General features: G+C 40.3%; 1 protein-coding gene across 1 annotated transcript; it reads right to left on the reverse strand.

Annotated features, from left to right (window-relative positions):
* Window positions 1-502: 502 nt before the first annotated feature.
* Window positions 503-3594, reverse strand: CCR4 (C-C motif chemokine receptor 4). Its single transcript, XM_064703358.1, has 2 exons — window positions 3480-3594; window positions 503-2187 (listed from the first exon to the last, which is right to left on the reverse strand). Exon 2 carries the CDS (start codon window positions 2169-2171, stop codon window positions 1095-1097), a length of 1077 nt encoding a protein of 358 aa, XP_064559428.1. The 5' UTR covers window positions 2172-2187; window positions 3480-3594; the 3' UTR covers window positions 503-1094.
* Window positions 3595-12953: the final 9359 nt, after the last annotated feature.

The following is a 12953-nucleotide window of genomic DNA, read 5'->3' on the forward strand; positions in this document are numbered from 1 at the left end:
TAAAATCATTTTTGTGCCAAAATCTAAACACTGCTGTGTGAGTTTCCTTCCTGTTACAGATTGCTGATGAATTAATATCCTGTGAGCGGCTACTGGGGTATCACACTGCTTGCATTGTGCTGTTATCAAATGCAAGGATTCTATGTGTGGTTTCTAAGTTATGACATGCTCTTTGTACACAATCTCTGTTTTTACTTTCTTTTGTTTTGCCAGATACATCTCCAGTGAATGAAAATCAAGTTTTGGGGTTAAGTACTTTTGGAAGAAACGGCATTGATTTTAAAATATGTACTTTTAACCAAGATGCTTCAAATGTATTGATGCATGCTGGAAAATAAGTTTTTTTAAACACTTTTATTCAAAAATATTCAAAATATTTTCCATTTTCATTAAAATACAGACATGCTATTCTGAATTACAGTGATAAAGTAATTCAAAATTCCTATATATACACCTACATATAGGCATATATGTCAACCTGAAAGAAAATGCACCTACAATGAAAAGTAATGGCTTTGCTTTGAGTCTTTGTGCACGTAGAGAATATATTTTGTGCTTTTTCTTAACGACAGGAGATATATCATCCCCCCTGAAATGAAACACTTAAAAGTAGCAGGTACTGCTAATAGCTGCCTAAGAGTCACAGGTGAACAAGTCCTACACAGATCAACTGCAGAATAAAAAAGTGTGGTTACAATCATTCTTCTTGAGTACATTAATATGTATTCCAAGTGCATGTGCTGATGACAAGGTGCCGTCTCACCTCTGCCCCTCCATGCAGGCCAATCTACTGATGCTGGTGACAAAGAAGGCACACAGTGCACTGCTTTGCACAGAACTGAGCAGTGATTTGTAATCACAGCAGAGAAACCTTGCATGTCCATCCTCCATGTTCCACATTTGGGACACCTTCTGTCATAATACTGAGAAAATCTAGAGGCACAAATAAAGCTGAAGTAAGTAATTATCCAGCACTAGCTTATTGTTAAATGTGTCTACATTTGCTTAGCTTTTCAAAATTCCTGCTTTTCAAAGTTCCTGCTGTTTGTTGTCAGTTTGCTTGCTGCTGAGTTCAGTGGCTGGTCTGAAATGTTTTACAGAGCGTCTTGGTCTCCTGTAGACTGTGTGTGAAATGAACTGGTAGATTCAGTGTGGTAAGTGATGTGAACTCCACACCACTTGCAGAAATACCCTGGTAGCTGCCAGTTCTTAAAGAGCATCTTCAGGTACTTCTTGAATTTCTCCCCCATGAAGAAGTAGATGACTGGGTTGAGACAGCAGTGAAAAAGGCCGAGGATTTCCGTTACCTGGAAAGCATAGTCCAGATTCCTGCTCACTTGACAGTCTTTAATGACTCCCATAAATTCCAGCAGTTGTAAGAAAATAACAATGTTGTAGGGGGTCCAAAAAACGAAAAACACAATCATGACAACAAAAATCATCTTCACAGCCTTATTCTTTTTGTCATTTCTACAGTGAACTAATGTTTTAATGATCATGGAGTAGCAAAATGTCATAATTATAAAAGGGATTAGGAGCCCTAAAATGTTGACTTCCAAAGTGGAAAAAAGCTTCCATGTTGTGAAATTGCCTGTAAATCTCGGCTTGCAGGTAGTAAAATTATGTTCATTAAAAGACTCTCTAAATACAAGCTCGGGGACTGAAGCTGAAAGAGCTACTAGCCACACAACAAGGCTAGTAATAAAGCCATGGAAGGTGGTCCTTGCTTTCAAGGAAAGCACTGCACGAACAATTGCCAGGTATCTGTCTATGCTCATAAGCATAATAAAAAATATCCCGCTGTAAAACCCAACCAGGTAGATCCACGAAATGATTTTACACCAGGGAGTCCCAAAAACCCATTGGTCTACTGTGAAATAAGACCAGAATGGCAAGGATAAAACGAAGAGCAAATCTGAGATGGCGAGGTTTAGCAGGTACACATCAGTCATGCTCCTCAGCCTCTTGTATTTGAAGAGGACCACGATGACCAGAATGTTTCCAGCGAGCCCGACCAGGAATACCAGGGAATACAGAACGGGGAGGAAGGAGGCTGCAAACCTCCTGACGCCTTCTTTACTGCACAGTTTTGGAGCATCGTAATAACTATCATAATAGTCATAAAAGGTTGAGGGTTCGACTTCAAGGGACTCTGTACTTGAAGAACTCATGTTTTTTCCCCCAGTTCTGAGAAGGGAAGAATATAAAAATGTCAGAATATAAAAATGTCAGAATATAAAAATGTCAGTGGCTTTCAGTGCGTCAAGACCACATGGTTACTCCACAAACCTGAATCAGAAGTGACAGCTCAGGACACGACTCACTGCAGGTTCTCAGACATTATGTAAGCATTATGGGATGGATGCATGTGCACATTTGAGCAAGGTATTGTCCTTAGCATGCATGAGCTTCGTCCTTGCAGTGCTGTGCAACTTGCATGTCGAGCACAAAGGGATGTTCAAATGGATGACAGGAAAGCAAATAGGAGTGAAAGATGTGGGCCACATCAGTGTCAAATCAGAGAGAGTTAAGTTCAATGTAGAGCAAAGTAAAAAGAAAACTCACTGTTCATAGCAGCTCAGAATTTCACTAACCCACTTTTCCCATCAGGTATATGTCACCCACCATGGGAAGACAGTGATAAACATTCATCAGACTTTTCTTATGAAATTACCTTTACTGAAAGTTGTCATGAGCTTTCAATAAGGGCTTATTTTCAGTGGCTAAATGATTAACAGGAATTTGTCATCTTGATATTTATGTTCTTTTCTAATAGGCAGATACAGAGTTGTAAGTGATGTAAGTTGGACACAGGGAAAATATCTTGCTGACTTACGAGTTTGTGTGTTATTCATATCACAGCATCATTTTTTTAGCTTAACATACCAGAAATTTAAGTCTGCGTTCTGTTCTTACTTGTGTGTGTTATTCACATCACAAGTGGCATTTTTTTAGCCTGTCGTATCAGAACTCTAAGCCTATGTTATTTTCTTCCCCTTTGTCTTCATTTTATGAATGTAAAGCAGAAGAGAAGTGAGTTTCTTAGATTTACTTCTCTTAGTCCTGTGTGTTGCTGCTATGTACCAGCAAACATTGATAATCATTAATCTGAGACCTACTGTGTGTGTTCCCAAGCATGACACCTTTCCAGCCTACAGTTCCATTCCATTCTACACAGAGAGGATTTACAAGTCACAAGGACAGAACTGTTTGACACCAGTGGTGTAGAAAAGACAGCTTTACAGCAACTGCACCCAGACATACCTGAATTTAGTCTAGGTTCAGCATAATACATTTGAATACTTAAAAATATATGCTCACAGACTACAACCACGTCTGATGATGCAAGAATTCTTAAAACTGCTTTAAAAAATTACCTGAGCAGCTATAAAAGGTAAATGAAAAAGTATTACATTCACACATATCATGAGTGTACATGATATGAAAATGTTTGAGCAATTGCATTTCATGAATTTTACCTTTTCTCCTCCTTTCCTCTCAGATGAGCTGAAGAATCTTCTTTGCTCTCAGGGTGCAGAGTCTCTTGCTTTTCTTCAGGTAGCTCTGCCAGTGAGGTGCTACCCACACAGCAGTGTTCTCCAGATGTAAAAAGCAGATATCACTAGGTAGCTGTGTCTCTTAGCGGAAGCTTCAACTTCCTTAGACTTGTATCACAAGTACTTCTCTCCTGTGCTCATCAGAGACAGTCTCTTTAAGTCAGAAACAGAATTAAACACATAATGTTTAAAAAAGCCCACAGTTTCCACTGGGAGACTGATTACTGAATTAAAGCATTTTCATTTCATCCAACAATCATTAAAACTGATGTCACTAAGCACAGATGTCACTCAACTCTCATTCAACTGAAACCTTGTTCTTTTCTTAATCTCAGAAAAAAAAAATCAAAGAATCCTCTGTAGAGAGCAGAGAGGAGGCAGGCACTTGGTGGGTGTGTGGGAAGTGTGTTTCTAGTCCTCTGACAGATAACTAATTTTGCAAGTTGCATTATGTAATTGTAGAAGAGAAAAGCTGTATAGATAGTGTAGGGAAGGTTCCTTCTAATCACTATTGCTTATCACTAACTCCTACTTACCATACTAAAAATAGAAATGAAGACAGGTTAATTCACACCACCTTTTTTCTTGATGTCTTCTGTTGCAGATTTTATGTACAGCAAATCTACCTTCTACTATTGCCCAGGACAAAATGTAACAGTGGTCAGAATACTGAATAATAAGTAGGATGTGCTCACGTGTGTGTGGTCTAAGGCAGAGTGTGCACAGTGCTGAGGTTTACCGAGGCTTTCTGTCACAGTAGGAAGCTCAGCAGCTTCTATGAATCTCTCTTGAGAGTGAGATGGGCCTTATTTGTCTTTTGAAGGATCGTGAGAAGGGAGAAGAGAGCACAGAGGACATATGGTAGCCAAGAGGGATGGTTGTGAGTCCTGCCAACAGAACAGCTGTGCTGGCAGCTGGCAGGTGCTGGTCTCCTCTGTTTCCCAGAAAATGCCAGCCAAGAAAAAGTACAAGCCATTTCTCAACAGGGGAAACTGAAAATACGCAATGAGAAGCAGACACAAGAAATCTACAGAAGATGGTAGTGAGAGTAGTAAGAATCAGACATCTCTGTCCACAAGAGATTATGTTTTCTTGTTTGGTCTCTGGTGTTATTCCAGACACAGGTGCAGCTTTTGTTCATTTACACCATTTGCTGCTATCTCATATGCCTCTGACACTGTTACACTGCCCAATAACTGATGTTTGGCTGAAGAGCTTGATGTGAATGTAATGCGAAAAGCCTGAAGCATGAGATGCAGGATTTACTGGTCTCAGGTTTTGCCAGAATCAAACTGTGTGGGAAGGACCTTGTCAGTCATCTTTCACAAGCTGGATCTGTAGATTTTAAAATTGGTCTCTGGGAGATATTCCTCCTGTACTGGTTATTGCTCTGCAGATCACTTACATTTTCTCTTCAGTTTAGTAGAAGTCCTTAAAGGATGTGGACATCAGATAAGCTGACAACACTGTTGTACCCATTTCATCAGGTCTGCTCACGGAAACCAGAACTGTTCCTCTTGCTGTTCTTTTGTCTCTCTAAGGGCCACCTTAATCTGTTCTTTGACATGTAGTGGCACTAGAGCCACAAACTCAGCTCTTCAGCCACAATAACTATGACAGAAAATCTTTCTATGAGTGCATGCTTTTCAGGAAAGAAAACATCTCTTGCTCTTTACAATGCTCTCTTAGGCATTGATGTTTCTTAGTTCTGGCTGTAAATTTTTTCTCCTCAATAAGCCACCAAGCATCTGCATGTTTATGTTGTCCCATTCATTATTTTCAGCTCTATCAAACTAGATATCTTCTTTGAATTTCATCAGTGATGATTTTTCTTGATTTCCAGATGAAGAGGTGAATAGAACTGAATCCAGATATTAAATCTCTTTGACTCTGTAGGAACCCTGCTTGGTTAAGGAATGATTTCCCATCAGCAACAACATTTTGTGAGAGGTGTTGACCATCATCCATCACCAGTCTTTCGAGACCTATCCTTAGCACACAGGCTGCACTTCAGACATGCTTCTGATCTTTCAGGTATTCTGTCAGCAGGGAAAAAGTCTGCAGCCATGTGAATTCCAGTTTAGAATGATCCATATGGCACTAGTTTGAAGAAAGCACCTACCTGGCACAGTGCCTTTTGCCCAGTCCTTCTTTGGAAGGCTTTTGAGTCGCAAATGCACCTGCCATAATATCAACTCACTTCATGCTAAATTGCCAGATGGGAAGAGCTGTCTTTTTAAGGAAATTGAGCAAGAATGTTTCTGCAGAAAGAGGAATGCTCAGGCACAAAAAAGAGAAAAACAGTTGCAGTTACAGATGCTGAAAACCTATGATGTGTGAACTCCACAAAACGAAGATTAAAACATTTATCTGCCAGTTCGTGAAAATCAAGAGGATGTGAATGAATTCTGGATTACCTTCTGATGGCTTACCAATGAACAGAGTCCCTGGGAGAGCCTGCATGGAAAACTGGAGAGAAAACAGGAAAAAACAACCAAAAGAAATCTCTGAGCAAATGAGACAATGCAGAAAATAGAGGAAAGATGTTGTGAGTGCTGGTCCTGCAATTGATTGGAGAGAAAAGAGTGGAAGGGGCTGAGCATAACTGCAGTCTCCAGTGGGGGAGCTCTGAGGTTCCCTTGTAACACATGGCAGCCTGTCTTTTTCAGATGCTTCTTGGAGAACCTGGCAGAGACTAAGAAAAGGAGACTGGCAGGAGATGGCAAGATTACAGGGGAAGGGGAAAGCATTCTCAGTGATGCTGCTGTAAAACTCAAGGTTTTGCAGGGGAAGAGAAGAAGAGGTCATTTCACCTCTTTACTAAATGGCATCAGGATATGTGACAGCAGCCAGATAAATCACAGGGTGGACCAAACCTGATTGGCCTGACTGGAAGGAGATTAACCTTTTATATGGGATGGTGTCTGTGTGGGGGCACATTAGCTGCAACAGGAAGGAACTTAATAAAAAAAGCAAAACGTGGAACAACCCATACCATAAAAAAACTTTGCTTTCCACCAAAAGATTATTTCAGCCCCTCCCATCTTTTATGGGAAGTCTTATCATTAATTTGCCATTTTACAGGAGGCATAGGAGTTTTGTTCAAGGAAAAAATGGAGACAGACATTTGGCTAACCCACTAAGTAGATACTTACCACTGATATGCCAGTGCACCATCCATTCTGTCTGATCTCAGTGCTGGCCAGGGACAGATTATTCAGACAAGTCCTCATTTGGAAGAGGCTGGCCCATAAGAGAAGCAGATGACAGTAAATAAAAGGGACAACTATTGCAAGAATTAGTATTATGACTGATTATGTGGATTGGTGCAGGATCCAGGCTGCCAAAGTCACAGATGGGCAAACATTTACCTTTCTCATCAAACCATTCTCTCCATCAAGGAGCCAGCTCCTTTGTGTGTTGTCTGGCCTTGTGGGGTTCTTCTTTTGCAATTCAGGTGAATTTGAATCACTTTTTGCACATCTGTAGCTCGCATTCTTCCTTGTTAGCAAAGTGTTTGCACTACCAGTTCATTGTACAGTTCCTTTCCTTGTAATTTCTTAATGTATTCCAAATTTCCTGTAGCAAAAAAGAGCAATCTGACAGAGAAGGTTCCTTAAAAAAGGAAGTGAATAATTTCCTAGTTTTAGAGACATCCACTATTGTTGTTTCTCAGGTGATTCACTCACAATTTATTTCAATCTTCTTGAATGCATGCATTCCCTTTGGCTAAGATAGCTGTTTGTGCTGACAAGGAAATTATTTAAGCCAAAAACATCTTTTCCTTGTTCAGTGCTAAGCTGCAATTCCCTTCATTTTTTTTTCTTTCAGTGGACCAGTCCTGTGCATTCTACTGTTTCTTTCCACTGGTGATTCTGTGAATGGTGTCAGTCATCCTTTTCCTCAGCCTCCATTGCTTTCTTTCTACATGCTGTGCTTGCAAAGCTGCTACAGACAGAACTCCTGATTTAAAAAAAAAGAACTGAAACTTCTTACCTCAAACATGACAGAAATAGTCATTTTGTATGCTGAATTTTGCTTAAAATAAAAATCACTGATGCAAAAACATCAAGGGACACTTTTAGGGGTGATGAGTTTATTCTTCTTAAATGTGAAATGGCACAGCAGGGAGCTTTTTTGTCATGTTCAGTGATCTCTTAAATGTCACCAAGCAGTTTCTACAGGTAGGTAAGAAGTCTGCGCTGTTTCCACTCTGAGGAGTAGCTGATACCCGAGATTGAAATTTTTTTTTCTAAATGTCTCAGCCATCACTATGAGGTCCTCTTAAAGGCTGGTCTTTCGGAAAAAAAAAAAAAATTAAAAAGGCAGTGGTGAAAGCAGAAGTGTTCTCAGGCCACTTTTGTGGTGAGTTTAGATACAGAGGAAGGATGGCAGTGTGGTGTAAAGGCTTTGTGTTCTGTGTGCTTTGTGTTGGTGCCCCCAAGTCACAAACACTTCCGTTGCTGGTAGCCTTTAAAAGCTTATTAAATGACTGGCCTTATCCTGAACATCTGCATCTTAAATTCTCTCCTGCCTTGTTCCTTCCATGGCAGATGTAATATAAAGGAGGCTAGTTAAAAGAATTAAGGTATTTGCAGAGGATCAAGAGAAAGTAAGAACTAATACTTATCTTAATGATTACTAATCTTTCCATGTTTGCCAAGGCCCAGGCACTGTGTTATCCCATGGAAAAGCTGTTTCATTGCAAGGCATGTTCAAGACAATCTGTATAGCCAACTTATACAATATTCAGCTCACTTGTAGTAGCAGGGGAAACCACTCAGGACACCAAAATAAAAATGTAACAGGCACAACAAAAAGTTTTCATTGGAGCATCTCTGTCATCTTTGTGACTCACAGGATATTCTGATGTGTTTTGTGAATTGTTGGTGAAACTGCCTGTAGTTAATTTTATATCCACAGACTTTCATTTGCTTGCAAGCAAATAAACAAAACCTTGGAGAAATTGATGTTTCTTCCATCAGCACAATGTAATGACTAATTTTTTCTTACTTTTCATAAACATATTTTTTACACTCTGTACTTGCTCATCAGTGACTCCACTTGCTTGACTGGGGTGCCCTGCTTTAGCCATGAATGACTTTCAGGTCTAGCAGAGTTTAATAATGCCACCTTCTGGTGCAAATGCAAAGATAGCACTGACACTAAAGATGGGCACAAGGAATGATGGAATGAACTCAGTCAGGGCTGTGTGAGCTAGGGTGATTACAGGGATAGTGAAAGGCTGTGGTGACTCTGGAAATATTTGGCTCCAGGTGCTGTTAGCCTTGTGCAAAAAGACATATGCCACTGTCTACAGCTGCACCTTCTGAATCTCACTTGAACTGTAAACCCTGGCCTGGGCATTCTGTGTTGCTTTTATTGTAACTTGAATTTTGTCCATTCCTTCACCGTAGCTTCCTGAAACCTGAACTACCAGGAGGATCTGGAGAGCAAGGCTCAGCAATGGGACCAAGAAAAAGGAACTGAACAAGAGACAAAGTGAGGGCGAGCCTTAATGATTCAAATGAGGGCTCTCTTGGGGAAAAAAAAAAACAAAATCAAAACAAAGCAAACCACAAACAAACCCCAAAAACCAAAAGCAAAAAACAGACCAAAACACAATGCAAAACAAAAAACACAAGAAAAAAACCAAACAATCAAAAAAGGAAATAGAAAAAGCATATCACAGTATGAGGATACCTATTTTCTAACACAGGAGTCCAAGGGGGAGGGGGACTACAATAAAGCAGAGACTCACTACAGAGGTGCACTGAAGCCACTTAGGGGTTATGACCTGGTAAATTTTAGTAAACTCTAACACTGTCATTTCCAAAACAGGCAAACCCGGCTTTGAGCCTCCTCAGACACAATCCTTCCAGGGCAAAGAAGATGTGAAGTGAATGTCCTTCATCTGTACCAGGAGACCTAGGTTGATTTTTTCAGGAAAGGAAACGGTATCTTGTGACACAGAAAAGAAAGGCTTACAAACACTCTGGCAAGGAGATAGGATCAAATGAAATGCAATTGAAAAAACCCACCAAAAAGCAGAAAATCGGGAGATGTACTGCCTTCAAGATATGGTCTCTGAGGAAATGAGCTGCAGTGCAAATGACCAAACCAGGCCAAAACAAACCTCAGAAATGTTGCAAAAGCAGGGGAAAAAATCAAGGAGGAAGACACAACTTGGAGGGGAAGATATGAGGGACATTGCATGGGTACTGAAAAAGAAAAGAAAAAAAAAAGCAAAATCTTTGGTGAAGGGAAAGCTATGAAAAAGCATGGCATACCATCAAGTGCAGGGACATGCACCAAAGCTTGCCCAAATTGATCCCCACTGAAGGCCAAAACAGAAAAGAAAGATTTAGGAACCCTCTGGAATGGAGATACCACCAAGTGAAATAAAATTGAAGGAAAAAAAAAGAAATTTGGGAAATTTAGTGACTACAAGAAAATAGACAGGGATTACATCAGGTGCAATGCAAAGAACCAAAAGAGGCCAAAACTAACCTCACAGAGTTTGCAAAAGCAGGGGAAAAATCAAGGAGGAAGACAAAACTCGGAGGGGAAGATATGAGGGACACGGCATGGATACTGAAAAAAAAAAATCGTAGGTGATACGAAAGCCATCAAAAGCCATGGCATGCCATCAAGTGCACCAAAGCTTGCCCAATTGATCACCATTGAAATCGCAAGACTTCGTTACCCTTCCCCAAAGGAAATGAAATTTCCTTTGAGGAAGGGAAACGGGATCTTGTGAAAGAGAAAAGAAAGACTCTGGAAATGAGATATGATCAAATAAAATGCAATTGAAAAAACAAAAAAAATAGAAAATCCAGGGATTTTGTGACTACAAGCAAGAGGTCTGGAAGGAAATGAGCTGCAGTGCAAAAGACCAAAAAAGGCCCAAACTAACCTCACATATGTTGCAAAAGCAGGGGAAAAGATCAAGGAGGAAGACACAACTTGGAGGGGAAAATATTAAGGACATGGAATGGATACATAAAGAAAAAAAAAAGAAAAAATCTTCCCCAAATTCAAAACCATCAAAAGGCACAGCATGCCATGAAGTGCAGGGACATGCACCAAAGTTTGCCTAATTGATTCCCATTGAAATCAATTGATTTCAACAAGACTTCGTTACCCTTCCCCAAAGGAAATTTCATTTCCTTCATCCTTCATTTCATTCATCCCTAGGAAGTGCTGAAGAAGCAATTCCTGGGCACACTTAGCCAGCTTCCCAAGCCTGGATGCTTACATGCCATTAGCACTGCTGATTGCCTTTTTTCTGTGGGAAAAGCTCCCATTTGCCTTGTGCTCCAGCTGTGGCCAAACTGGGATCTATGAACTTGATCTATGTTGCTCAGCAATTGCCTGGGGTGAAGTGGGGGGCAAAGGGCTGCGGACAAGGTGGTTCAACAACCTGCTCCAGGTGCGTTTCAGATTTACCATTTCCTTCTGGTTTGCTCCTACTTGGTTGGAGACTGGAAAAATCATTGAGGCAGCAGCAGCTCAGGGTTTCAAGCAGCTATTACCTGCACGGAACCGTCCTGCTCCGTGGCGCAGGAGATTCCTCATGGGGACAGCAGCCCGTGTCTGACACCAGGGGGAACTGTCTTGTCACAGGAGCCACCGCCGCTCTGCTTCTTCAGTTTTGTCCGTGTCCTCCGATGTGCCCTGCAAGTCTGGGCCACTGCAATCTCTGCTGGCATTTCTATGCCTCTCGGTGGCGCTGGCTTTAATTTTAATGTAGCAAGTTGATCAGCTAAACGTGAACTCCTCATGGGAGAAATGCAGCTTCTCAGTTGCTGCCTTATCCTGGCATATTGGACCTACGTGTTGTGGGACGGCAGTGCTGCAGCTGGATATGGGGCAGTGACAAATGCATGCAATTTATCAGAGACTTAAAATCTGAGTGGGGTGGGAAACAGACTGTTCAAATGACAGCAGCAGTTTGAAAATGGATTATATTCCCTGTATAGTGAAACAGCAGTGCCAGAGTTCTTGATGGCATTCTCTATTCCATTCACCAGCCTCTGCCTTCAGTGATGCGAAGTTCATGTGCTCCTTCCTGCTGATTGAAATATCATGGTTAGAAATGTGGTAAATGCAAAATGTTCTTCAAAAGCAAACCGTTTTCGTCATGTCCAATGGGAGTTGTTTCACAGTATTTCTTTCGGGAGAGGAATGAAAAATGCAATATATAAACATTTTTGTGATACATATTATTGTAACAAGCAAAATCAGACAGGAAAAATTGGTGGTTTTTTTTTTTCCATTTTGAAAACAATGTGTTAACACTGACCCTGCAAAACACAGATCTAGAGGTTTGGGTGTGTATATGGTGAAAACCAAGCTCTAACAGTGGCTACGAAATAAATTAGGAAGTTCTGCTTACAAGTGACAGCAGAATTATTGCTAACTTCAACAGAAACTAAATGTATGTGGTTAAGTGTCAGAAAAACATTTTTAATAGTTAGAAATAGTTCTCAATTTTTGCTTTCATTACTGAACTTCAATTTCAAAATAATAACTCTGGATGACACAGAATTTCATTAGAGTTTCAGGTGTCCTACAGATTTAAGAAACTGAAGTGCAAACAGTAAAACTTTGAGCAGGACTAGGTATATTCTTAATACAGAAAATATTTCATTCAGTGGCTATTTTAGAAGTGGTGTGTTAATGGCCTTTGGCAAATATGCATCATGCTTGGGCTATAACTACAGAGGAAAGACATTACCAGATGGGACCTGAAAAAGCAACAGTGGGTAGAGATAGTAACTTCAGATTTTGTTTGAAAAATTATCTTTTTTTTTTAGTGATAGCAGGACTTGGGACTTGCATAGATCAGACTTGTTCCCTCATTGTCCTGCTAAGACTAGGGCCTTATATCACTCACAAGATCACAGTGAGGGACCTCACAAAGGTTATAGAGACAAAACAGAAATGACAGAACTTAACCCATAACCCATTAATTCATTAATAGTTTCTCTTTGAAGAACATCATTAAAATTTCAGACTACCCTGGGTCAGGACTTCAAATCCACTTCCACCAAATTCTGAACCCAAAGGAAATATGTGGATTGTGACTGGTCCTTCTGGTGCCAGTGTTGGAAATGTCAGCTTTCACTGCTGAGCAATTTCCTAGGCCAAACTGATGCTTTGACCAGCTGCACTTCTAAGCTTTTTGCATAAGTTTTTTTGTTAAAAAAATCCCCAAGAATCAAAATTTAAAAAAAAAAAAAAGGAAGAAGAAATATAAATCCTATTGTTTTGGAACTGTGTTGTAATATTTGAATGAGGTGCATTCACAGTGGCACCTAGAAAAATACTGATGTCCATGTAGCTCACTGCAAGCAGTTCAGCTAAACATGGGTCTTGTTTATTCTGTTTTTA

Source organism: Zonotrichia leucophrys, chromosome 2 (genome assembly GCF_028769735.1).
Source record: "Zonotrichia leucophrys gambelii isolate GWCS_2022_RI chromosome 2, RI_Zleu_2.0, whole genome shotgun sequence".
In the NCBI taxonomy this organism is placed as follows: Eukaryota; Metazoa; Chordata; class Aves; order Passeriformes; family Passerellidae; genus Zonotrichia; species Zonotrichia leucophrys.

What these genes read in the sequence shown, in the direction of transcription:
- CCR4 (XM_064703358.1), bottom strand. Translation starts at nt 2,171, where the DNA reads ATGAGTTCTTCAAGTACAGAGTCCCTTGAAGTCGAACCCTCAACCTTT.